We start from the raw sequence: 25,040 nt of genomic DNA, 5'->3' as shown, positions 1-25,040 counted from the left end.
ACAGCAGCAGCAACAGCAGCAACAGCAACAACAGCAGCAACAACAACAACATTTGCAACAGGTTCAGCAACAAATGAATGGAATCGATGAATTCTTCTTGAGAGCTGCCGTTGGCTCTCAAGACGTTGATCCAAGAGGAACATTGAGTCGGAATGTCTCGTCCATGTCCAATAGTGGATTAGGTGGTTCTTCGGTTGATGCGGTTGTTGGGAATTCCAATAACGTTGGATCAGGAACCGTGCCCAGGAGTGATAACGGAACCAATGTATCGGGGAATAGAAGTCTGAGAAACGCTGCGGTATTGGCTAATGGAGTCTCAAATGGAGAAATGCCACTGATTGTTTCTAAGATCGATTAGAAGCATAAGAAAGAAAATCTAAACCAAATCCGGAATAAAAAAGAAAAAACTAAATATTCATAAGAAATGATAGCATAACTGTTTGATGCTGATTGCATATCAACATTGGCTGGCCTTTTGTATGTGGGAAGCACCCAGCTTTCCTTTCTCTTACAAGTTCTTTTTCATTAATGTATGAATTTCCTTTCCTTCTTTTTTTCTAACAAGTGTTTTCCTCTTCTATTTTCATTTTAGTTCTATCTCAAAAGGTCAGTTCAAACATATGTACTATAGAATATATATATATATAACACATATCGCTTAAATTACGATGTAACTACATAAAAAATTGAAGTATAACTAACATTTTTTTGAAAACCAAACTAAGACTAAACCTAAATAAATAACCGATAACAAAATGAATAAAAGAAATGAAAAAGTTAAATAATACAGAAAGATAACATCATAAGACATTGGTAAAATCAATTTCTTTAGGCAGCGTTTCATTTGCAACGTCATCATTCAAATATAGATGCTGAACATTTGTCTGAACATCGCCAATAGAAGGAGTACTTTCTTCAGCACTTAAAGAAACCTCTACTCCAACTTTGGGCACAGAATTATCTTCACTGGTGATTTGATCCTCTGGTGAACCAACCTTCTTGGGGCAATCCACGCAGTTATTACATTTTTTAGAACCATCTTCCATTACAACCTCTCTCCCACTACCGCAAGCTTCAGCATCTGGTTTGCCAGCACTATTCACCAGGGTATTCTTGATTATAGCCTTGTGTTTATGATTGTGAATGCGGGGATGATGCTTACGAGGAAACTTTGTTATTGGAGTTGCTGAAGACTCTGCTGAAGTTGACTTGTTAATTAAAGTAGCAGTGTATGCATCGCCAGCATGTTTAGCATATAAGTAGTTTCTTAATGCCATATTCTATTCTAATGGTATATTAGTTGCAAATAAATAGAAACCAAACCAAATTAAAGAACAAGCTTCCTCCATTCCTACTAACTATAAATCTACCGAATCCCATGTTGCACTCCAGCTGAATATATACTATTGGCTAAATTCATTCATTTTGCGAGTAGAAAAAGTGGAACCACTTACAAATCATGCGACTTTTGCATTTTTTGTTCCGTTGTAATTCGCTGCAAAACTGCGAAAACGCACTGAATTTCTATTTGTTTCTTTTTTTTTGGATTTGTTTGATTTGTGTGCGTGTGTACGGGTTTCGTATTAACAATCTAAATAATTATACATAGTCTAGCGAAGAAAGGTCATAGAGAATAGTTTGTTGAAATGAATAGTCTAGTTTGATATGGCGGTCTTTTGTTGGTAGCTGGAGCATCGGATACCAATCAACATGATTCCAAATGCAATGGATAAAAACTTGTACTTCAAGTTGTCGTCAACCGATGGTTGTGATTTCTTTCTTTTATGGTTATGGTGATGAGATTTTTCCTTGGAGGTGCCAAAACATATTGATTTGATTCGGTGTAATACTCCGTCGTCATCGGTGATGGTACCATCACTCGAAGTGTCATCTTCATCGTTAACCCATTTGTCGCGAGGGAAATCGGTGGTGGATTCATCTGCATCAATGAGAATACTCGAGTCATTATAATTTGATTTTTGATAAAATACTTGAGATTTATATTTCTTGGGGAGTTTACCAGAATATAAGCTGCTGATGTCATTATCGGATTCGTCATCTTGCTCGTCATTTTCCACAATATAGTTTAAATAATCATTTAATCCATTGGATAAGATTCTATTTTTGAATCTGGGATTATGTTTTAAAAACCCATATTCATCTTCATCTTCATCCTGATTATCAATACTGTTAATGAAATCACTTGTAAATGAAAATAATTCTTCTTGTCCAGAATTTGTTCTAGATAAGGTTAATTCGTTTAAAGGCAATAATCCAATTCCAATTCCTCTATTCAAATTATTTTTCTTACTATTACGATGATTCAATGTATTTTGATGGTGATAGTTTTTGGACATTATTGGATTTATTGAAACTGACCTTAATACTCTTTTTTTGTGAATTAACATTTCTCTAGATCTTTCAATTAATTTTGCATCAGAATATTCAATTTTTTTATCATTATTTCTTTGAGGACTTTTAACTTCATCATCTTGTTGATTTCTCAAATCATTTAAAGATTGTTTATTTGATAATTTCTTAATATTTTTCTTTTGTTTTTGTAATTCAAATCCAATATATGATAGTAATTTTTCATTATGTAACTTGAGTGATTGTAATTCAAACTTTAATTTCATGATTTCTTGTTTGGTTATATCATTGGACGTAGTGTTATTATTATTATCAACAATTAAACTTGATCTTTTAGATGAGTTGTTAGTATTTGATGTCAAAATTGAATTTCGATTAGAAGGTGTTTCATAAAAATTCCCCGTTAATGAATAAAATGCAGAGTTTCTAAATGATTTACTATTAGGTTCTTCTTCTTTTATTGATTGATTTTCTTCATTTATTATATCAAATTTTTTCAATTGATGTTCTCTTTCTGGTAATGAACTACTTCTAACTGTCAGTTCTAATGGTTCAAATTCAACTTTTATTGGCACAATATCATGAGAATTATATCTTGAATGATTTGGTTTAGAATTTGAATACCTTTTTTGAGTGTAAGATGTATCAAGATCAAAAAATGAAGTAGTATTTGCATTAGTTAATTTCAATGGTGAAAGAACAAATTCTTCATTATCAATTAAAGGAGATGCATGAGAAGATTTCAATTTAACTGGTAATGATTGGCGTTTTTGATTTTTATATTGTGGATCAGGGGATGGAGGAAATTTTGATTGGGATTGTTCTATATTTAATTGTGAATCTTTATTCAAAGGAGGAAATTGAAAATTATTTGAAACTTCCATTGATTCATCATCAATATAGTTTGATTGTTTAATTGGTGATGAACTTTCTAATTTATTTTTTTGTAAATCATCAACTAAATAACTTAACATATGACTATTTTGTAATCTTGAATCATTATCACTATCACTATCATCATGTTGAATTATATTATTCATATGATGAATGTTGTGTATTATACTACTTTCATCATCATTAATTGAACTATCAGTTCTTTGTGAGGTATTAAAATAGTGAAATTCATGATTTTCATCGTCTTCATCATTATTCATTTTATTATAATTTTCAATTGGAGAATTAAATTGAGAAGTTTTTGATTCATTTTCTTTATTTAAAAATTCAATTTGATCAATTAAAACTAATTTTGAATTTTGTTCAATTTCAAAGTTACTTTGTAGTATTTTATAATCCTTCAATAATTTATTATATTTTTCTAATAAATCATTATTATTCAATGATTTGACTTTTGATTCATTATTTAGTAGAATTGATTGTTTTTCATTATCAAGTTTTTCAATTCTAGAATTTAAAACTTCAATTAAATCTTTATAATAAAAAATTTCTTGTTCTAATAACTCTTTATTTTTATTATAATCATTTTCCATATTTTTCAAAATTTTTTCGTAGTTGAAAATTTTTTCTGATTGATCTTGTAATTGTTTATTTTTCAAGGAAATATCATATTCTAATTGAGTATAATCATTTGATATATTATTATTTTTCATTAGTAGTTCGGTATATTGTCTTTCGAGTTTATTAAAATCTTTTTGTAGTGAATGTAGAAGATTTGAAGTTGCTGATGGGGTTCTACTATGATTATTTGATGCATTTGTTTGTTTTTTACGTAATGGAGATCCATTATTCAATTTTGCCGGAGAGGCTAAAGGTGATTGATTTGGATTAAACGAATTCATTGCTTTACTACTCAATGGAGTAACTGTGGGAGACGATAATTTTGAGTGATGATGCGATGATGATTTAGGTTGATACGAAGGGGAACAAGGTGTTTGGTTTGTTATAGATGGGTTGTTAAATTCATTTTCTTTATCAATGACATCCATAATTAGAAACCTTTCTTTTTTTTAACAAAAAAAAAAAAAAAAAAAACAGTATAACTTTGAAAATTCGTGTAACTTTATAGCACGAGTAAGACTTTAAAGAAAAAAAAAAGATACACCGGCACAGATCACGAAGAGCGAAAGTAGACTGGGGCTAACGAGAACTTAATGCTGGAAAAATGTATCTGGAAACACTGGAATCGACTCAATTTGATATGTTGAGAAGACAAACGTAGGATGATTTTAAGTGACAGGGAATGAGATTATAAAATAATCTGGGTGAATTACTTCGATATAGTTGGTATTTACCTTTTAATTTGATTTGGATAAGTACCTTTACTAAACCAAGAAGAAAGGAACTGCAGTGAAAACTGGTAGGGGCTGTTTATTTAGTGTATGGGAAGGAAACAAAGCAAGGGTTGTGATGTTGACAAGTAGTTCCAAGGTTTTATAACTTGTATAGTTGTATACTTGTGTAGTTTTATAGTAACCTGGAGTAGCTGCAATATTGGAGATCTGACTAGAACTGGCTAACCAGATACAATAAATGTTAGAATGGAACGAACGACGGTAAGAAGAGAATTAAAGAAGTAGATAGATCTGGATATCAGAGTAACCAGGGTTGAAGGGACCGAGAATACAACCGTTCCTTAGTGAAATTGTCTAATATTGACGGCGGTTGTTAACTCCAGAAAATATTATTGATTCTTTCTGATTTAGAAAGAAGAAACTTTGGGAAAGCCAACAAGAAACAATAGTGGACCCACGATACTCAGTGTACACAAGCACAGGCCAATGGGATCTGCTGGACGAAGTCTATGAAATGAATGGGTATTTGGAAGTCTAAGAGTTGAATGTTTTTGTTTTTTTTGATGGATTTGTGGTTTTGTTTGGCTTGCCTAATTTGGATCCCGTTCGTGGTGCATGGGTGTAACCAGTATGGTGTACGGAGCTAGGTGACAATGAATGGGATTTCTGTGGCTCACTTCCCGATTGGGCAGTCGATCTTATCGCAGGGCGGAATTGGCCGAATTTCTGATCTGGGCCGAATAGAAGGCATTGGAGTCATACTGGGTATAAGTTGGAGATATATATATTGGAGATATTTGTATTATTTAAAATACTTCGATTATTCATATTGGTATACAATTAACTGAGATATAATGGTTAAGGTGATTGGAGAAAAAGAATTCCACGAACAGATCGTTTGTAATTATACTGACGTTATTGGAGAGAAGTTGGGAGGTAAAGTGCTTAAATTTTCCGATGAATGGTTTGCAGCAGCTGAAAATTTGATTAAACCAAAAGCACCCATTAGAGATGCTACCAGATTTACTCATGCTGGTGCATGGTACGATGGATGGGAGACAAGAAGACATAATGTTGAAGAAGCCGATTACGTAATTTTCAAAGCTGGGGTATCATCAGCTAAGATTATTGGGTGTGAAGTTGATACTGCATTTTTCAATGGGAACCATGCACCATTTATATCGGTGGAAGGGGCCAACTTAACTAATGATGAATTAAAAGATGTTCAATGGGAATCAATTATTGACAAGATTGAATGTGGACCACTGCAAAAACATTTTTTCGTTAGAGATTCAATAACTGATTCAAATTATACTCATTTCCGTTTAAGAATGTACCCTGACGGAGGTATTGCTCGTTTTAGATTATACGGGAGTGTTGTTGCAATTTTCCCGCAGGATTTATCAACTATAGTTGATTTTGCTTCGGTTAAAAATGGTGGGGTTGCAATTGATTATTCAGATCAGCATTTTGGCTCTGCCGATAACTTATTATTACCGGGTAGAGGACATGATATGTCTGATGGTTGGGAAACCAAGAGATCCAGAGAGCCTGGCCATGTGGATTGGGTTATTATTAAATTGGGTACTTTAACCAACATTAAAGAAATTGTCATTGATACCGCTCATTTCAGAGGTAATTTCCCGCAAAAAATCAATGTTAAAGGGATCAAAGCTGATAAGGTTCCTGTGAAAACTGCTAAAGAATGGCAAACATTGGTTCCAGATTCCAAAACTGGTGCTGATCAAGAGCATTCTTATAAAATAGATAATAAAGACTCCTTCAGTCATGTTTTGGTGACTATTATCCCTGACGGTGGGGTTAAACGTGTCAGAGTCTTGGGTACTGTAAGTAAGTAATAAAAGTTATTCGGTAAGTATTAGTTAATGAAATGTAATTTTGCAATATTTGTAAATATTTTCTCAAAGATTTGAAGAAAATTGCGGCAAGAATGAAAAAAAAAACCAAAGAGCTCATCACCTTAAGAATGAAATCAATAACTACGTTTAGGTTGATAACATGTTTGAATCAACGGATTCCAGTAAATGATTTTCTCAATACCAAATATAATCATATTCCCGAGGAAACTCTTTCTGTTGAATCGCAAGAAGCAATACTTCCTCATATAAATAAAATCATTCCTTCCAATGCATATTATATAAAACTTTTTCTTAAACAATACATCAATTTGATTGAATTATATAACGAAGAGGTGATTGAAACACTATACGAATTATACTGCGACGGTAAGATCTTAGGCTCGATTGAAAACAAAGCTGAGGATGCTGAAATCATTGAATATTGGATAAACGATGAGCAAAATGAAAATTCAATTGTTAAAATTAAAGAAACTCCTAAATTAATTTCGGGAAATGGTACCACTGGATTAAGAACTTGGGAAGCTGCATTATATCTTAGTCATTACCTTAACCAAATCGATTTAACTAACAAAAAAATTTGTGAATTAGGTACTGGAACTGGATTAGTTTCATTATCAATAATGAAAAATCATGATATTGAACAAATCATTTTAACCGACGGGGATTCAAATCTTATAGACAATTTAAATGACACTTTCAAATTGAATAATCTTCATTTAAACGATCATTTGAAAACTCAACAATTATTATGGGGGACTACAAATTTACAAAATGAAAATTTCATCCAGCCTTGTCCAAAAGTAGATATGGTGATTGCTGCCGATGTCACTTATGATTCGAGCATTTTACCCCAACTATGTTCTACAATCGTTGATTTCTTAAATAATGGTACTAAACAAGTTATAATAGCAGCCACGGTACGCAATCAACAGACAATCGATGATTGGGAAGACTATCTAACCCAGTGGTTTGCCAGTAATTGGCAAGTGGCCGACCGCGTCGAAGACCCCCACAGCCTAGGTCTCGAATGCTGGTTTAAAAAGGGTACTCCCCCAATCAACATATATAGTATTTGCAATTGAGTATTTGCAATTGAGTATTTGCAGTATAGTATTTGCAGTATAGTATTTGCAGTATAGTATTTGCAGTATAGTATTTGCAGTATAGTATTTGCAGTATAGTGTAGTAGTGCGGCACCCAGTAAGTTTCAATAGTTTTAATTGGACATTAACAAATGCGACCACCGAAAAGGCCCGGGCGTGTGCTACCCAAACCACCGTCTGCCTGTTTTCAACATGAAAAATAGAGCGAAAAGAAGAACCAACTACCAATACTAGTCAATCAATCAAACTACAAGACAAAATGGCTGTTCCAAGATTCTCTACTCCTGTTTTCAAACACTACTGGCCATTCGCCACTGGTGGTATGTATTCCTAAGATGAAATGTTAAACCGATTAATCAACCAGCCAACACCTATACCCAAACAAATACAACGCTTTGACTATATACCTTGGCTAATCACATCCTAGTTAATCACACAACATACAACTCGCCAATGTCATCATACTAACTCAATTCTAGCTGCTATCTCTTACTACTTAATCTACAATGCCAGTATTGCCTCCATGAACTCTGATGAATTCATCAATGATCCAAGACACCCAAGATTTGCTGCTGGTGGTAAATTCATTGATTTAGAAAAAAAAAATTAAACTAATGAACAAACCAAATATTCAATGATTTATGTTTCACTTTAAGTACAAAATATATAGAGATTGTTTAATCTATGGTCATATATTCATGTAAAATCATCTAGAAAAAAAAACACACCTGTACCACACGACCGTGCGTGCGCCAATACCAGAAACACCCCCGAAGTTAACGCAACCCGCAAAAACACCCATACACCAACTCAACCCGTACACCTATTGTATTGATGGACAGGGCGTATCTGCAATAAGAATGAATGCTCGCTGCGCTAGTCGAACAGTGCAAAAGTGTATTTAAAAATTAAATGCTTTTCTGCTAAAATTAACGAGACTATCAACGAATCAAAGTTGACGAACCTACGCGTGCTCGAAAATATGTCAATCCTCCTTATCTCTTCTCCAATAATTACAGTAACCTTTTAGTATTTCATGATATTTCGTTATGTTTCATGACATTTCATGATATTTCCTGGGGTTTCACGCTAATCTCGCCTGCCCAGTCAATTCATTTATCCTGATTCGAAAGATAAAAGAAAATCTCTATGTACTCAATTATCCCCAAAGCTTCTAATCGAGGCATATTCGTTACAAAACCAAACTTTAATCTATTGTTTTTTTTTCAATTGGTTCTTTGTAGAAGGTCCTATGTAGGAGTTCCCAGTAGTGAGTGGAAAAATTTTTTTTTAAGCTTTACTACTCACAATAGGAACCTTTATATTAATTTTTCCCTTTTAATCTGAAAATTAATGCTCCTTGTATAGTTATATATAATCAAACTTATATTCCCAGTTCAAATAGTGGAAGTTAAGGTCAAGTTGTGCTTTGCAAACAGTCAAGGTGTTTTTTTTATTCAAAATGTATAATGAAAAGAAGAATAACCCGGGGTCAACTACTGAAAATGATATAGAGCCTCTTGATACAAACCCAAATTCTTTTTCAAGTTATGGTACTCAAGATGGTTCATATATGTCAGAATATTATCAAGGAAATTTTTTCGAAAGATTTATTGATTCTTTTAGACCTTATGATTACTCAATTCTTTCTGATATCTTGAATCCAACTACTTCGGCAGGTTCTGGTGTGACTTCTTCTAATGGTGATGACGAAGTTCAACAAACTAGATATAGGAAACCCGAAGAACATCCTTATCATCCTCAATTTGATTATTCAAGCTTAACTGAATTAGAAAGAGCTGCCATTGTTACTTCAACTGCTCCATTAACTAGATCTTTAAAAGCAAGACACTTATCAATGATTTCAGTTTCTTCAAGTATTGGTCTTGGTTTATGGGTTGGTAGTGGTGCTGCATTAAGTGCTGCTGGTCCTTTAGGTTTACTTATTGTTTGGTTCGTAGTTTCTTCCATCATTTATGTAACCATGTCTTCGTTAGCTGAATTAGCTTCAACTTTCCCAGTTTCTGGTTCTTTCATTACTTATAATACTTTATTTGTTGATTCTTCTTATAGTTGTTGTATGGCTTGGTGTTATGTTTTACAATGGTTAATCACTGAACCTTTAGAATTAGTGGCTGCCTCAATAACAATCAATTATTGGAATCCTTCAGTTAATCCAGCAGTTTTCGTAGCCATTTTCTATGTGGTGATTGTGATCGTTAATTTGTTTGGGGTTAAAGGTTATGGTGAAGTTGAATCTTTATTTAGTATCATTAAATTAGCCGCCATTGTTGGGTTTTTAATTCTTTCAGTGGTTTTAGTTGCTGGTGGCGGGCCAAATCATGAATTTATTGGCGGTAGCAATTGGCATAAAGATAAGGGAGGGTTATTTAACGAAAACTCTCCTTTTAAAAATATGTGTTCAACCATTTTCACTGCTGCTTTCAGTTATGCTGGGGTTGAATTATATGGTTTGGCCTCTGCTGAAACTCGTAATCCTTTGAAAAGTATCCAAAAATCAAAAAAAAATTTGGTTTATTATGTTTTGGTTTTCTATATCTTAATTGTTTTAATGGTTGGTCTTTTGGTTTCTTATAAAAATCCAGAATTAATCGGAAGTGGAAGTAGTGCCGCTGCCGCTGGGGTTGACGTGAATGTTTCTCCCTTTGTTATTGCCATTAGAAAGGCTAAAATCCCAGTCTTACCGTCAATCATGAATGCTGTTATTATTATTACTTGTTTATCAATTGCAAACTCGTCTGTTTACGGCAGTCTGCGTGCTTTATGTGCAATTGGTGCTTTGAAAATGGGTCCTTCAATATTATCCTTTATCGATCGTAATGGTAGACCAATGGTTGCTTTACTCATTCAATTCGTTATTGGTTTATTGGCATTCTTGGTTGCTATGCCAAATCGTAATACTGCTGTTGATGTTTTTCAATGGATGTTGAGTATTTCTGGTTTAGGTGCTCTATTAACTTTCTTCTCAATTTGCCTTTGTCATATTCGTTTTAGAAGTGCTTTGAGTTCAAGAGCTCGTGATCCTAAAGATGAATTGGTTTATTGTGCTAGTTTATATGGTTCTTGGTATGGTTTAATCATGATTCCAATCATTATGGGTTTACAATTTTGGGCTTCCTTATATCCAGCTTCCAATGGCGGTAAAGCAGATTTAATCAATTTCTTCAAAAATTATTTATGTTTACCAGTGGTTCTTGCCTTTTATGTTGTTCATAAAATTTATGCTTGGAAATGGTTGAATATTCCTTTTTCAAAATTATACTTAACCAATGACGAAATTAACGTTGATGCAGGTAGAAGAGATATTGATTTGGAAGTTATCAAACAAGAAATGGCCGAAGAAAGATTGGCAATTAGTGAAAGAAACTTCTTATACCGTATTTACAAATTTTTCTGTTAATCATATCCCTATCAAAATTTTCTAATCATTACTTCAGTTCTCTAACCCACTCTTACCATTAATCCCTTTTTTGTTTTCCTTTCTTCTCGTGTTGTGTGATTTACACTATACCCTTTTTTTCGTCCAGTGTATAATAGACTTTAATATACCCTTTTATCATTATCTTAACATCCGCATTAGCATTATCTTAACATTCATGTAAAACCATACAATGATTCCGACTTTAGAGGAACTACAAAAACTGTATGGTGATCAAATAAATTTGGACCAGTCAGTTAAAGTTTTCAAAATTTCATTACCAAATTGGAAAAAGATTTTTGCAGCACAGACGCATAACAGGGTCTTGGAATTTAACCTTCATTCTGGACTCTAATAACCCCTTTGAAGCCATCCATTGGAAAAGCAATATTATCAAGATAAAGAATAAGATTAAGAATAAGATAACAGATTAAAAATCTCGAAATTGTTTTCTTCCCACACATTCAAAAACTTCACTTCAAATTTCATTGGTTAGCCTATAAACAATTTAGTGTCCTTTTCACAACGGCATAAGTGAAGTATTTACTAGTTAGCGTAGTTTATCGGTGTTAGATACCTTTCTTCTTTAATATTACTCAAAACGAGTGGAAAATTTTTTTTTTTTTCAATACCTCTACCAAATGCCTCTATTTTCCCGTAAACTTCTGTTTCGTCTAGACTGAATATCACGCTTGATTATCGCTTTTCTTCCAGGACATAGACCCTTCTTGTATACCTTGGAAGTTGTAAGTTGGATTGAAATCCACCAAAAGAATTGACTGAAAAAACAAAAGACTGAAAAAAAAAAAAAAAAAAAAAACTACGTGAAGGCAGGCAACGGCGTGGGTGCATCCAAAAAAGGTAAGTGTTCCAATTTTGGATTGACCGTATGAAAAAGACCGTACAATCAGTTAAATAGACGGTAACATGAGAAAGCTTCGTGTCTTACAAAACATTTATACAGAATTGTGTATAGAAGAAAGCTCGTGTAGGATAAATAGAAATATGGAACGAAGAAATTGGAATCAAAGAAAAGGGTTTAAGCGACTCGTTGGATGAGATGGATCCCACTATCGGTTTCCACAAGATCACTGAGTTCACCCACATGTAAGCTGAACGCAGCTTCTTCAAAAGAAGGCTGCATCTGCCCTTTTTTGAAATATCCTATGTCACCAGCACTTGTGTGGGAAGAATCGTCGCTTTCGGTTTGAGCAAACTCTCCAATCTTTGCTTCACCGTCAAGGATTTTTTTCTGCAATTTCTTTAAACTTACAATTGCTTCATCACGACTGATTGTTATGCCATCGGGACTTTTCCAAGAGCTCGGCCTTCTTGACTGTTTGTGTTTAATCAAGATGTGAGTCACTCGAATCTTACCATCTTCTGCAACAACCGGGCGATTTCCATTTTGTTTAAATTTAGATAAGTACAATTGTAGTTTATCATTATCGGTACCAAATGGGCATTCCCACGACGAGTCCTTAGTGGATTGGTTATAAAAGTATTCTCTGTTATGGGTACTAGATACTCTAATAGTCCAATTAGGAGGTAACCCAGTTTCTCCCATCTTTAATCAAAGGATTTGTTTAATCATAGGGGGTTAGTCTTTTTATCTGAATTCAAGGGTTACAATTACTTCGGTAGTTACACGCCATACTCTGAAAGTTAGTCAACTTTTTTGCAATCTGGTTAAACGATGCCAACTAGTCTGGAATTGAGCTATGAAATCATACTTGAGGAATGGAGGTTGTTTTCTTAAAGAACAGAATTATGTAGAATTCCTTCGTGGGACCCAGCTTTAGCTCTAGTTCGGTTGTGGGGCCGTGGATTAAAGGAGTCGATCCGAAGAATCACCGGTTATGCTTCTTCTATTCCAAGATTCGCCCTATATTTAATGTATGGAGATAAGTCCGTTATGTTTATGTTTCTATAGATATTAAGAAGTCGACTGCACTACCAGAAGTCAAAACCTATAGTTTAACGTAATTGATAAGACCAAGGTTTCGGCAATTAAGAGCGAAATATAGTGAAAGAAAAAGACAAAGTAATGGGGAGAATAGCAATAAGAATGGGTTAAGCTGTCTTGATAAGCACAATTAAATGCATAGCTGCTGTTGCAATGGAAGAACGAAAGTCCGTGCCAGCTTTTACAAACACAACCGCATTGCTTTGATGAGTGGGGATTCCTAGAGCACAGAAAGAAGCTTCTTCTGAGTTATATCCCATCGTTTAAGCTTCGAAAGATAATGTCACATCAATAAAACTTCGAAATCAGTGAAGAAGTAGAAAACTGCAAGAAAAAAAAAAAGTGCTTCACCGAAAAAGGAAATGCGCTTTCTAAAACCTATGGTTAAGAAGCTCAGATAAGACCATATTGTTGGGGCAATTAGTTGGTCGAGCGTATTGATCCAAGAGCTTATAGACACGAAGGTAAAATTAAAAGCTCAATTGTTTGTGTGTCTTACAATAGCGAGAGTATATGGTGAATGAAATTTTTTTTCAAAATCAATGAACAATATTGTTTCTTTTACTAACCCCAACCTTCAAGCACTTGAGCATAATCGGGCATTGGGCAGAGCATAAGTGCCGTGACAATTAATCAAAAGAAGGGACGAAACTAAATTTGGCACTAACCAAAATGAAAAATATGGAAATTCCACTTTTTTCAAAAACTAACTATCAATAAAAACGAAACCATAACAGGCGTCAGAAATTTTAGTCTCCCGAAGTTTAAGCTGAGACCCGATTTGTTTAATAAGTTAAAACTGGCCCATCCCCCTTTTCCTTGTTTAAATGCTTTAACAATAAGGGGGTTTATATGCTCATTTGCGGCAGGAGAGAATTTTTCATCTTGATAATGCACAGTCTTAATTTGAATAGGTTCGCATTACAAAAGAAGAATGCAATCTATTCATTTAGTTAGGAACACAACAAAAAATATCTGTACAAGTTAATTCAATACGTAAAAGTGATGTCAATATGTACTTTGGACTGTTTGAATAGTAGGATGGGCTGTTTCATCAGAATATAATACAATAACTCCGGCCCATTGCAATAAAAGATAACCTTTTCATTGCTTGATCTTGCTAATCTGCAAAAAACCGCATCGTAGAAAACGTTGTTCCAAAAAAAAAAAAAAAAAAAAAAAAGCAGAAAGAGTCTTTGAAAAAGATAAAAAAAATTGCAGCCGGCAACTAGACGAAATGCTAGCAGTCGAGTAAGGATTTACAAGAGCCGCCAGGTACGGCAGGGAGTGAAGTTGTAAAAGCATCGGTAGACGAGCGTAGGGTCATATGAGGGGGTTGAGGGAATTGATGGAACATTGAGGGAGGCAGCGGTTGTCAAGCAGACTTGAAAGGATTCTAGTGAGAGGAGATGTCTTACATATTTTACAGTTTTCATTAAGATACGAAACTTGAATTATAATGGGAATACTATGTATAAGCTAAAAAAAGAATCACCTAAGAACTGAACAAAAATAAGGACATTAAGAACTGAAGAAAAAAAAACACTAAGTAGAAACACCAAAGGGGAAAAGGACCGGTCAAAACCTTTAAAAAATAATGTAGAAATGAAAAAAACAAGGATTGACATGACTGTGACTATGTAGAGACCAGCTCTAAGAAATGAAGGAAGAATATGAAAAAAACATGCTGAGATTAGTTTGGCCCGATATTGACAAGCCATTTTCTATAATTTGATAAGATAAGTTCATGGTTATTCTTTAAAGAATTTTGATAATCTTCCGAGGATAAACTAGGAGGAAGATTTTCAGAATTTTTCTTTTGAATGTAGTTTTCAATTGGTAAGTTATTAAGGAAAAAATTATCATTAAAACCAACTTCATTGCAAGAAACATTTGGTGAATGAGTCGAATTGCAGAGACAACATTCATATAGGAAGGAGGATTCATTTGAGGAAGCCGATGATAATGAAGCCGATCTCAGTGGATAATCCGAATCCAAATCATCAATCATTGGCTCCATTGGACTAAAAGGTAAATCTTCATATAGATCATCTTCATTTTCTAAATCACTAGGGTTATTATAATCATAATTATAATCATAGTGATAATTTTTTTTGCTTTCATTACTATTGAATAATTGTTGGTCTGCTTTAACTTCCAATTCCCGACATTCTTCACTGCAGTAAAGTGAATTAGCAGAAGTGAGGAGACCATGAGCTGCACAATAATCTTGAAACATATTTGTAGAAAGTAATGAAGATAAGTATAAAGAAACGAAAAATGAAAAACAAAAGAATGAAAAAAATTCAGAAAATTCAAAGCTATATATATAGCACGAAATAAGGGGAATATCCAGATCAAACCACAGTTATAGAATAAACGTTTTTAAAGGGTGTTATAGTATGGACTAATCTCAATTGACAACATATGTAGCCCTATTATGCACAACCACAAGCTGCATTTGTCAACTACCAAATCTAGTGCACTGTACAAGTAAATCAACCCAGAGCAAGGTTAGCTTTGTTTAAGTTAAGTTTGACTTTGTTTGGCATTGTTATTCAAGTTGACCCGATTTGAATTGTTTTGTTGGTTTGAATCTTTCACAGATTTGTCGAGCCACCACCACCACCACCACCATACTTTAAACCATTAACCTTATTACTTTACGCATCCACAGGTGCTTCACGAGTCAATTGATTTTTGGTTGTTGGCAAAATAAGTGTGGATTTCTATAGTGGTTGTGGAGTTGCACCTGATTGGTTGCAATGCGAATAGTGGTTATCCAGTTTTGGTATTGCACTAGTGGTTAGTGCTATTGTGGTAGTGGCCAACCACTGGCTAATCGGTTAGTGGTTAGTACTTAACCACTATTACTAGCGACGCTGCTGGATGGGTTTTTCTCCGTAGAGCTATTCAGTTCTATGCAAGTAGGTGGAATGTTTCTATTCCGATTTAACAATCTTACAAATAAATTTGCTCAAACTACACTATCTCTTTTTGTTTATCTAGTTTGCAGTTTATCGTAGTATCTTTTTCAAACCGGATATCTTTATCTCCTTTTCGTTACTGGTGATCCACCCTGTTTCCGTACATCGAGCGGTTAGCTGAGGATACTGAGAGTATTTAGCAATGTCAGAACAGCCCCTTCCCTGTTGCAAAGCTACACTGTCGGACATTCCCTGTTGAAAATTAGAAAATGGTGGAAAAAAACGAATAAAATTGAAAAAAAAAAAATATATATATATATATATATAAGGTGTACGGAGCCGGAATCCTGTGAAATGGAGAGAGAAAAAAAAATAAAGCTTAAAGAATACACGATTCACCAACTACTAGCTCCAACAACTATGGCGATCTACTCCTTTTCAATCTTTGATAGACATTGCAACTGTATCTATAACAGAGAATTCTCGTCCACGGATAATGGGACCATAAACAAGAACAATAACACTGATTCATCCAAACTTTTGTTTGGGGTGGTTTATTCCTTGAAGAATATTCTGTCGAAATTAGCAGGAGACTCTTCAATTGAATCTCAGTCAAGTATATCAAACTTCTTGAAATCGTTTTCCACAAGCCAATTCAGAATCCATTACTACGAGTCTTTGACGAATTTAAAGTTCATTATCATAACTGATAACTCAATTGATAATATGCAGAATATCTTATGGGAATTATATTCTAACTTTTACGTAAAACACATTTCTTTCAACTACTTAAGTCAAGTAGATTTCAAATCTGAAGACGAAAAAATCTATAACCCAAATTTCATCAACGAAACTGATGCCTTTATTAAATCGTTACCAGTTTTCAACTAGCACGGCACATTATAATCGTGGTGTATGGATCGGCCTTCTGGTGTATGGATCGGCCTTCTGGTGTATGGATCGGACTTCTTTTGAATCAGCTTAAGTATGGGATTGGTGTACGGATATTGTTTTTTGCGGCCCGAAGAAAAGGCTTGGGTTTGTGCAATTTTTCATCTTGTTTAGCAGATGGGATTTAAATACAACTTGATTCCCTGAACAAGATGGAAAGAAGGAAAGAGTTGGAAGGTATATGATGGATGCTCGTCCGGTTCAGTTTCGCTCGTTTTTGCATGAGACGTTGTTTGTGTTTACTATATGCATGGCCCAATTCTTAACCCAAGGTAGTATTGTGATGTCATTATCTACGATGAATATCATCCTAGATTCATTTGCCCAAAAAGGCGACATCCAGGACGGAGAGAAGGTTTGGTTCATGGGATCTTTCGCTTTGACGGTGGGGACGTTCATATTAATCTCTGGTAAATTGGGGGATACATTTGGATTGAAAAAAATGTTTATAATTGGATGGGGTTGGTGTTGTATTTGGTCTCTCATCACTGGGATCTCTACTTATTCGAATTCGCTAGTCTTTTTCATTATATGCAGAGCATTCCAAGGCATTGGTTTTGCAATCTTGTTACCGTGTGCCATGGGGATTGCAGGGAAACTTTATTCTCCTGGTAAGCGGAAAAATTTGGTTTTTGGTTGTGTTGGTGCTAGTGGTCCGAGTGGTGCTGCTCTTGTCTGTTTATTGGCTGCGGTAGTTGGGGAGAAAACTACTTGGTCTTGGGAATTTTATTTATTGAGTATAAGTCTTGCCATATTTGGAATATTGGCTTTTATCGTGGTACCGACCGACGAACCCTTATCCCATGGGTCCATTTGGAAAACTTTTAACAGCAAATTCGACTCGGCTGGCTCTTGTTTAGGAGTGTGCGGATTAATTCTTTTAAATTTTGTGTGGAATCAGGGCCCAATCGTTGGTTTTAGCAAGGTTTATATCATAGTCTTATTGATTATCTCTGTTTTATTAATCATTGCCTTTTTCTATTATGAGTTGAATCTTGCTAAAGAACCCTTATTACCAAAATCCATTTTCCATCCCAAAATCGGTTTGGTTTTAGCTTCTCTTTCTTTTGGTTGGGGGTCTTTTGGTATTTGGCAATATTATTATTGGAACTCCATCTTGAACCTCAGAGGTTATTCTGCTATTGAAGGCGGTCTTACCTATATACCCTTCTTGGTCTTGGGGATCATTGCTGCATTTTCCTGTTCCGTCATTATTTCTAAAATAAAACCCTCTTTTATCATGCTAGCTGCTTCAATTGCCTTCATGTGCGGATGTATTATGCTATCAATCATGCCCATTGATCAATCCTTTTTCCAAATTTCTCTTGGTCAAATGTTTTTGCTAGCTTGGGGCATGGACCTCAGCTTCCCTGCTGCTTCCTTGATTTTGTCTGATTTTTTACCAAGTCACCAACAAGGTATGGCTGGTAGTTTAGTCTCTACAATGATCAATTATTCGGTATCCCTCTTCCTTGGTATAGGTACCACTGTTGAGACCAATGTGAAAAGCTCTGGTACTGACGTCCTCACATCTTATAGGGCTGCCACCTATTTTGGCATTGCAGTAGCTGGCTTAGCCGTAGTCTCTTCTTGCATTTTCATTCTTGTCCAGTATTCTTCGAGCGACTCGGCGGGAACCTTCCACTTAGAAAGCCCGCTGACTTCGGACGTTGAAAAAATTGATTCAACCGAATCCCCTACATTTTTATAGACATGTATACTAATATTTCTTAAATACTTGCAGCTGTAGCTATACTACTTTCATTGGTGTGTGGGCCTATTCCTTGGGGTCGTGCGCAGTGCACCAAAAATGAGGAAATCGATTAAAAAAAAAAAAAAACGGTAAATAAAACAAACATAACTTTCTTTGAAATTTATCACCAAACTAGTTACAGTTCCATTAGCCGAATAGATTAATTCATTTGAATCAATCTATCCATTCACAGATCTATAGATTGATTATATTTTAGATTTAAGGTCAAGATCACAGCTGGCTGTTTACTAAGATATACCCTTTCAGTACACCCAACGGACACTCGCTTTATAGGGGGGGACTTTGCATAGAGTAGCCTTAGTTGCAACTTCAGTCTTTTTTTTTTTTTTTCTTTTTCTTTTTCTTTTACTTTCATTTATTTACCTTTTCTAACCTTTCAATTCTCTTACTCTGTTTGGTATCTTTCTTTTGCAGCTTGTTTTCCAGGAATTATTTGAAGATTTTCAATTGAAATTGCGGTGAGGGAGGAATTTGCATCAAGAAACTAATTAGAGTTTAAGTGTATTATAATTACTTTTCACTTCTGTATATATACTGATAATGTCTACTACTATCACTAATGCTCAACCAGAAGCCTCACAATCTTCACCTCAGCAGGTGATACAGGCATCACCATCGACACAACAACTGCAACAGCAGCAGTCTTCTAAATCCAATAAACGACTGGAACTTGAAAAATTGATACGAGAATTCCAGAATAAATTAGGTAATGATTGGGATAAGTATCATGAATCATTGAGTTTGTTTTTGATTGGGAAACTATCGAGAAATGAATTGGTGAAAACTATATCACCAATATTGAAAAATGGTTTAATAAAGTATCATAATCGTTTATTGTTGTTGAATTTTGCTAACTCTTTGAAAGATGGTCCTTTGGATTTTCAAAATGAAATAGCTTCATTTTGGAATAAAAAAGCTATTAAACCGAAAAATGTTAGATCATCTCAATATGAAAAGTTTAAACAAAATATCATGGGATTACCTATCCGTGAGAGAAGAAGAATTAAAAGTATCACCAAAGAAAGTGGTAAAAAGGGTAAGCTTAGTGCTTCAATTACTCTTACCAGACATTCTTTATTACCTAAAATACCAATGATTCAAGATAAAGAAGAACAGCAAAATCAAGTTAACAATCTTGTTCAATGGCAACAAGATGTTGTCAATGGTATAAATACTCAAATTTGTACAGATAACTATGAATTACCTGATTTGGATAACCTTTCTAGACGTGTTCTTATGATTATGAGAGAATACGGTTTAACTGGTGGTTTAAATGCTAGGGTCCTAGAAGTTATTTCCTTGGGTTTAGAGGCACATTTGGCTAACATTTTTGAAAGTGCAATTGATGTTGCCAAATATAGGTCAAATAAATTTAGTAATAATGATTTTATATCTACTGCTAATTCAATAATTGATGAAGAAAAGAAAAAATTTAGTAATGAATCTAATGCAACCAATAATGATGATATCGAAAATGATAATATGGATATAGATAATCCTTCTCAAGGAAGCCCAAAGAAAAGAAAATTAAATGAACAACCTAAAAAGAAAGAAACTATTTTAAATATAGAAGATTTATATAATACTTTCGAAATGTTCCCTCATTTAATTGAACCTTGCGGTCCAAAACTTCGATTATCGAATGTCATGCTTCAAAATGATGATACCAATAACAATGAAAGATTACCTTATAATTTACCACCTAAAATTGAACCTATAATAGATTCAGTAGCCACTGCTAATCCAAATATCCCAGGTAATAGCAATGGGCCAAGTCCTAATACCGCCAATGGGGTTTTGAAAAAACCCGACTCCCATAATGAAAATAATGAAAAACAACCAGAAGGTATTAATCCAACTGTAAAAAAAGAGGAGCCAGCCATGCCTTCGAAACAACCATCAATTACAGGAAACTCAGCTTCTCGCACTCCTCAACAATCTGATAACTCGCATATTGGTACTACTGATGAACTAAAATGGGTGTTGCATGATCTTATATCCACGATGTAAACGAACTATTCAATTTTGTTTTTTTTTTTTGTGTTTTTATTTATTTAAACTACATTTTAATAGAATTACAATTAATGTATCTTTTTTTTTCTTAATCAAATGAATATATGACATAATGAATGCAAAGTTCTGTGATTTAAAAGTTATTTATTTTCTTTTATATGGAGTGTCAGTAGCATTAATGATTTCAAATACTCTAAGCAAGCCTTCAGTATCGCTGTCAATAGATTGTAAATGACTTATATGAAGACACTTACTGTGACAATATGCATAATTGACAAATTTTGATATAGGACCGTCGATAATATGATCCTCTGATAGTATTCTTAATTGGTTCTTTAAAGTTTGACCGGTAAGATCAATTATGATGAGATCATTTTCAAAGCTTTTCAACTTCGAGTTATTTTGAGCATCAATATTTATCCAGTAAGCTATTGGATATTCGGAATTATAAATATTGTTTAATGTCTGCGTCAACTGGATTGAATTTGTTATTTCAATTTTGGTTGAATTTAGCTCAGAAAGACTTACTGCAAATTTCGAATGACTGATTATCTTTTCAGAATTAAGTAAATCTGAGCAATTGTTGTCATCAATTCTTACAGATTGGAGATAAAATCTGAAACTCCAAGATTTATCTTTGAATGAACTTATACGTTCTGTGAAAGTATCAAAACTCGATAGTAAAGTTTTGGTTATTATTGATTTGGAATCTTGTTCTCCCAGAAGTATTAATGAGACATTTGTATTTGAGATAGTATTTTTGATCAAACAAGTATATTCTTTAATCAATTCATGATCAGATATATCATTCGGAAAAACTTTATTGAAATGAAATAGGCGATCATTTAGGGAAAATTCACAGTCATTTGAGACAGCAATGCTAGTTGGTATTTTAATATAAACCCTCAATTTTCCTTCGTGATCCATTATTGAATTCTCAAGTATGCGTCTATGATTATTATAGTTTTGAATTTTTTCCACTGAGTGATTGTGAATTTTCTTCAAATCATCATATTTTAGTTCCCATTGATCATTTTCTTTTCTAATTTCATCTAAATCGGTTTCCAGAGCTTTCAAATTAAGCAATAATTGGGATTTCAAGTCATCAAAATTGTTATAATTGTATTCTATTTCATCAATTTTTTTTTGTAAATGATCATTTTCTTGATTTTTTGATTTAACTTTATTCTGAATGGCATTAACTTCATCTAGGATTGTTTCTAACTCGTTATTTCTTGATTCATAAACCGATGCAACATTTTCAACTTGAGTTGTTTTCACTTCGAGGTAGTCATCAACCTCTTTCAGCAAAGCTTCATTTTCTTGTTTTATCCGTTTCTGTTTTTCTGACTTAACATCACTCAAAGCTGTTTGTAATCTTTCCTTTTCAATTTTGAGGGATTCTATTTCATTAGATAAGAGTTCATCCTTGTACTCGACTGACAATTTGACTTCTTCTTCCAATTGAAACTTGGTTTCATTGAATTCATCATCGTATTTTTGTTTTAATGCTTGAAGATCAATTTCAAATAGAGTTCTTTTGTTACTTAAATTTTTTTCAGTAGAGTCGGTTTTAAACCGCAATTTTCTCTCCAGTATATCTATTTCCGCTCCTATATCCAGTATTTTATGTTTTAGTTTCTTATACAATCTTCTCAAATCGTCGTTATCTTGTTCTAAATCGTATAATCTATTTTGTAAATCTTTGGCTTGGTTGTCTAGATTTTGATTAAGAGATATACGGGTAGATAAATCTTCATTTTGTTGATTCGACTCATTAGCGTTCCAACCCTCTTCTTGTTTTCCATCAGGTATAATCTTAGATCCTTGATCTAGTCTATGTTTGAAGCTGGCAAGTTTCGAATGAATGTCACTCTTTCTAGTATGAACTTGAGGTGCTGGAATTTGACTGGCCCTCCTATTGGATTCTGAAACCACTTTTACCAACTCAGATGAGCTTGAACTAGAGGGCTCTGGTATGCCTGTTGGACGGCTTTGTTTTCTCTTAGGAGAAATAGTATCCATTCTTGGGTGATCTACCCCTAAAGATTTTTTTCCGTGATTTATCATCATTGGTTTTACAAAACTATGGTCTGTATTCTGGATTTCACCGAGGACTCTTCTCTTTTTACCAGAAGGGCTCGAAATAGCCAGCTCTGGCCTTGAAAAGTCAGCCATTATGGTGGTTGTATTAAATTCAATGCAATGGGACTTTCTATACAATTCTCAAACAAATTTGATTCTACCAGTTTTGGCCCTCTCCCAATGAAATGAAAATGATACGAGGTTAGATATAACAACCTCTTCTGTCCTTCTAAGACTTTGAGTGCTTTCAATCGACGTAGCTTGGAGTCAATTCAGGTCTACTCTTCTTTCTTCCAATTTCAATGTTTACATACAAACAAAATATAAACATTCTTTTGTGATTTATTGGTGTACGGGCGTTTTATGAACTTCACTAATGGTTGAACTGAGTCAACGTGAGTCAATACAAAATATGCAATTATACAAGGATTTAGAATCACAGTATTAGGGATGTGCATGTTGAGACGAGAGCTATATACATATATACAAGCTTATCCACGATGGTCAAGGGTAATAAGCAAAGAAGGCAAATAACCTTAGGCATAATTGGACATAAATAAGTCTTTTTCATTTCATCTGGTTTTTCTTCAAGATTAAGAATAAATTAAGTAGATTAGTTAAAATCTTTGGATTGTAAGTTACGGGTCATTGCAGGTAATGCAACTCTGATACCGTCCAATTCCTTGGTCATGACAATTTGGCAGCCTAATCGGGACGTTTCGGTTAACCCGAAGGCCAAATCCAACATATCGTTTTCATCATCATCTGGTTCTGGAATTTCATCGTAGAATTCAGGATCAATAATGACATGACAAGTGGAGCAAGCACAAGATCCACCACAAGCACCTTCCATGTCCAAATTGTAGGCCTGAGCGATATCTAGAATGTTATCGCCTTCGGCAACCTCAAACTCGTGTTGTTTGCCATCCTTAGTGATGAAAGTAACATGGAGCTCTTCTCCCGGTTTGGGTTTATGTATATGACCATGATAATTTATAAACGATTGATGGAACAGTCTTATGGATCTGGGACTTATATTTTGGGGTCTAATTGATCGCAAGGCGGGAATACCGTTGGCATAGGTTCTAAAAGATGACCTGACAAGCGTTTGACTAGCTATAGATCTAAACATGATGTGGATTTCAACAATCAACCTAACTGGTCCCTGGAACTTAAACGGAGAAGAAGAGTAGTTGACTCCGATAAGCACTAAATCTGTTGAAATTTTTTTTTTTTTCTTCATTTAACTTAAGCTTGTTTTTTTTCGTTCGACTGGCTGAGATGCGGGCCTATTAAACGGCACTCATTACAAACCTGCTACAAGACGGAGGATAGTCTAGAGTAGTAGTTATATTTGGTGGCAGAAGAAAGAAATGAAATAAACAAAGGTTTAAAGTACGTATAAGTCGAATTGAAGGGAAGAATAGAAAAAAAAAAAAACGTATAAAGAAAGCACTAAAACACCAAATGGGTAAGACTTACCAAAACTTACTAGCAAGAACTAAGAAAATCAATAGGATCAAAACCGCAATGATTGCATAACTGATGAACTTATTTGCGGTGATTCTTCTGCTCATCGACTTCAAGGTCTGGATCGACTTATCGACGTAGTTATCAGCATTGGATAAGGTATTTCTGGAATAGGATATCTGTTCTCTTTGAGCCCTTAAATCGTCCAAGATGTTACCACCAATTGTTTCAGTTTCTAACGCTACTCTTTGACTGTCTCTTAATCGTTCACTGGATCTTTCCAACGATGCATTATTACTCAACAATTGTTTTCTTTGGGATCCTCTCAAGTCATCCCCTCCCAATTCCTCGTCGCCATCGGTGTATCTAGAACCAAACAATTCATTTCTATCTTGGTCGTCTAATAATCTTTTCAATTGACTTTTACTTTGTTCCACTTGATTTTTATATTGGCGTATTTTGCTATTGAAGCTTGATCTTTGATTAGAAGGTAAGTTTTGAACTTCGATGTTCATTTGATCCAACACTTCCAAAGCTTCGTCGGTAGCATTTTCAATGGCTTTCAATGATGCTTTACGTTGTTCTTCAAACTGTTAGTATTTTTAAATCAACCTTGTTCAAACTTTAAAAAACATACCGGGATCAGCAGAAGAAATCTGCGATAACTTGGTTTTGGCTTCTTGTAATGCCAATTGCAAATCAGATTCATAAGATTCAAATAAGTCTGCCATAGTTTTCAATTATATCTTGATTGTAACTTCACTAAGTTGTCCGTATGCTGGTTTTAATACTGAGCGTGATCAATTTTTTCTT

At 34.3% G+C, this 25,040-nt stretch overlaps 13 protein-coding genes across 13 annotated transcripts; 6 read left to right on the top strand and 7 right to left on the bottom strand.

Moving 5' to 3' along the window:
* Nucleotides 1-800: 800 nt before the first annotated feature.
* Nucleotides 801-1,277, bottom strand: HYPBUDRAFT_6571 (uncharacterized protein; the record flags this gene model as incomplete). The annotated part of the gene is made up of 1 exon (XM_020223587.1): nt 801-1,277. One exon carries the CDS (start codon nt 1,275-1,277, stop codon nt 801-803), a length of 477 nt encoding a protein of 158 aa, XP_020076360.1.
* Nucleotides 1,278-1,655: 378 nt separating this feature from the next.
* HYPBUDRAFT_109675 (uncharacterized protein) lies at nt 1,656-4,166 on the bottom strand (the record flags this gene model as incomplete). The annotated part of the gene is made up of 1 exon (XM_020218719.1): nt 1,656-4,166. One exon carries the CDS (start codon nt 4,164-4,166, stop codon nt 1,656-1,658), a length of 2,511 nt encoding a protein of 836 aa, XP_020076359.1.
* Nucleotides 4,167-5,473: 1,307 nt separating this feature from the next.
* HYPBUDRAFT_149035 (Allantoicase) lies at nt 5,474-7,581 on the top strand (the record flags this gene model as incomplete). Its single annotated transcript, XM_020220173.1, has 2 exons — nt 5,474-6,470; nt 6,662-7,581. 2 exons carry the CDS (start codon nt 5,474-5,476, stop codon nt 7,579-7,581), a joined length of 1,917 nt encoding a protein of 638 aa, XP_020076358.1.
* A 280-nt stretch (nt 7,582-7,861) lies between these two features.
* Nucleotides 7,862-8,212, top strand: ATP18 (F1F0 ATP synthase subunit i; the record flags this gene model as incomplete). The annotated part of the gene is made up of 2 exons (XM_020218753.1): nt 7,862-7,922; nt 8,082-8,212. The coding sequence occupies 2 exons, from the start codon at nt 7,862-7,864 to the stop codon at nt 8,210-8,212; spliced, it is 192 nt and encodes a 63-aa protein (XP_020076357.1).
* A 963-nt stretch (nt 8,213-9,175) lies between these two features.
* Nucleotides 9,176-11,023, top strand: AAP1 (Aap1p; the record flags this gene model as incomplete). Its single annotated transcript, XM_020218692.1, has 1 exon — nt 9,176-11,023. One exon carries the CDS (start codon nt 9,176-9,178, stop codon nt 11,021-11,023), a length of 1,848 nt encoding a protein of 615 aa, XP_020076356.1.
* Nucleotides 11,024-12,080: 1,057 nt separating this feature from the next.
* On the bottom strand, nt 12,081-12,608 carry HYPBUDRAFT_149033 (peptidylprolyl isomerase; the record flags this gene model as incomplete). The annotated part of the gene is made up of 1 exon (XM_020220172.1): nt 12,081-12,608. One exon carries the CDS (start codon nt 12,606-12,608, stop codon nt 12,081-12,083), a length of 528 nt encoding a protein of 175 aa, XP_020076355.1.
* A 1,942-nt stretch (nt 12,609-14,550) lies between these two features.
* HYPBUDRAFT_153138 (uncharacterized protein) lies at nt 14,551-15,270 on the bottom strand. The gene has a single exon (XM_020221391.1). It carries the CDS (start codon nt 15,244-15,246, stop codon nt 14,701-14,703), a length of 546 nt encoding a protein of 181 aa, XP_020076354.1. The 5' UTR covers nt 15,247-15,270; the 3' UTR covers nt 14,551-14,700.
* Nucleotides 15,271-16,354: 1,084 nt separating this feature from the next.
* HYPBUDRAFT_108857 (TRAPP subunit) lies at nt 16,355-16,825 on the top strand (the record flags this gene model as incomplete). Its single annotated transcript, XM_020218664.1, has 1 exon — nt 16,355-16,825. One exon carries the CDS (start codon nt 16,355-16,357, stop codon nt 16,823-16,825), a length of 471 nt encoding a protein of 156 aa, XP_020076353.1.
* Nucleotides 16,826-16,946: 121 nt separating this feature from the next.
* Nucleotides 16,947-18,658, top strand: HYPBUDRAFT_209681 (uncharacterized protein). The gene has a single exon (XM_020223062.1). The coding sequence runs from the start codon at nt 17,067-17,069 to the stop codon at nt 18,594-18,596; it is 1,530 nt and encodes a 509-aa protein (XP_020076352.1). The 5' UTR covers nt 16,947-17,066; the 3' UTR covers nt 18,597-18,658.
* A 326-nt stretch (nt 18,659-18,984) lies between these two features.
* On the top strand, nt 18,985-20,675 carry HYPBUDRAFT_125161 (uncharacterized protein). The gene is made up of 2 exons (XM_020219326.1): nt 18,985-20,094; nt 20,167-20,675. Exons 1-2 carry the CDS (start codon nt 19,200-19,202, stop codon nt 20,667-20,669), a joined length of 1,398 nt encoding a protein of 465 aa, XP_020076351.1. The 5' UTR covers nt 18,985-19,199; the 3' UTR covers nt 20,670-20,675.
* A 141-nt stretch (nt 20,676-20,816) lies between these two features.
* USO5 (Uso5p) lies at nt 20,817-22,850 on the bottom strand (the record flags this gene model as incomplete). The annotated part of the gene is made up of 1 exon (XM_020218686.1): nt 20,817-22,850. One exon carries the CDS (start codon nt 22,848-22,850, stop codon nt 20,817-20,819), a length of 2,034 nt encoding a protein of 677 aa, XP_020076350.1.
* A 345-nt stretch (nt 22,851-23,195) lies between these two features.
* Nucleotides 23,196-24,044, bottom strand: YAH1 (adrenodoxin). Its single transcript, XM_020221390.1, has one exon. It carries the CDS (start codon nt 23,887-23,889, stop codon nt 23,371-23,373), a length of 519 nt encoding a protein of 172 aa, XP_020076349.1. The 5' UTR covers nt 23,890-24,044; the 3' UTR covers nt 23,196-23,370.
* Nucleotides 24,045-24,235: 191 nt separating this feature from the next.
* On the bottom strand, nt 24,236-24,958 carry VTI1 (v-SNARE protein; the record flags this gene model as incomplete). Its single annotated transcript, XM_020218726.1, has 2 exons — nt 24,236-24,810; nt 24,865-24,958. The coding sequence occupies 2 exons, from the start codon at nt 24,956-24,958 to the stop codon at nt 24,236-24,238; spliced, it is 669 nt and encodes a 222-aa protein (XP_020076348.1).
* Between the last annotated feature and the right edge of the window lie 82 nt (nt 24,959-25,040).

This window comes from Hyphopichia burtonii, assembly GCF_001661395.1.
Source record: "Hyphopichia burtonii NRRL Y-1933 unplaced genomic scaffold HYPBUscaffold_4, whole genome shotgun sequence".
NCBI classification, from domain to species: domain Eukaryota; kingdom Fungi; phylum Ascomycota; class Pichiomycetes; order Serinales; family Debaryomycetaceae; genus Hyphopichia; species Hyphopichia burtonii.
The sequence above is the reverse complement of the archived record's forward strand: the minus strand, read 5'-3'. Positions and strand labels throughout refer to the sequence as shown.

What these genes read in the sequence shown, in the direction of transcription:
- HYPBUDRAFT_153138 (XM_020221391.1), bottom strand. Translation starts at nt 15,246, where the DNA reads ATGTTTCAAGATTATTGTGCAGCTCATGGTCTCCTCACTTCTGCTAAT.
- HYPBUDRAFT_209681 (XM_020223062.1), top strand. Translation starts at nt 17,067, where the DNA reads ATGATGGATGCTCGTCCGGTTCAGTTTCGCTCGTTTTTGCATGAGACG.
- HYPBUDRAFT_125161 (XM_020219326.1), top strand. Translation starts at nt 19,200, where the DNA reads ATGTCTACTACTATCACTAATGCTCAACCAGAAGCCTCACAATCTTCA. An exon ending in TGAAGAAAAGAAAAAATTTA is followed by an intron (nt 20,095 to 20,166) that starts GTAATGAATCTA and finishes ATCCTTCTCAAG; the next exon opens with GAAGCCCAAAGAAAAGAAAA.
- YAH1 (XM_020221390.1), bottom strand. Translation starts at nt 23,889, where the DNA reads ATGTTTAGATCTATAGCTAGTCAAACGCTTGTCAGGTCATCTTTTAGA.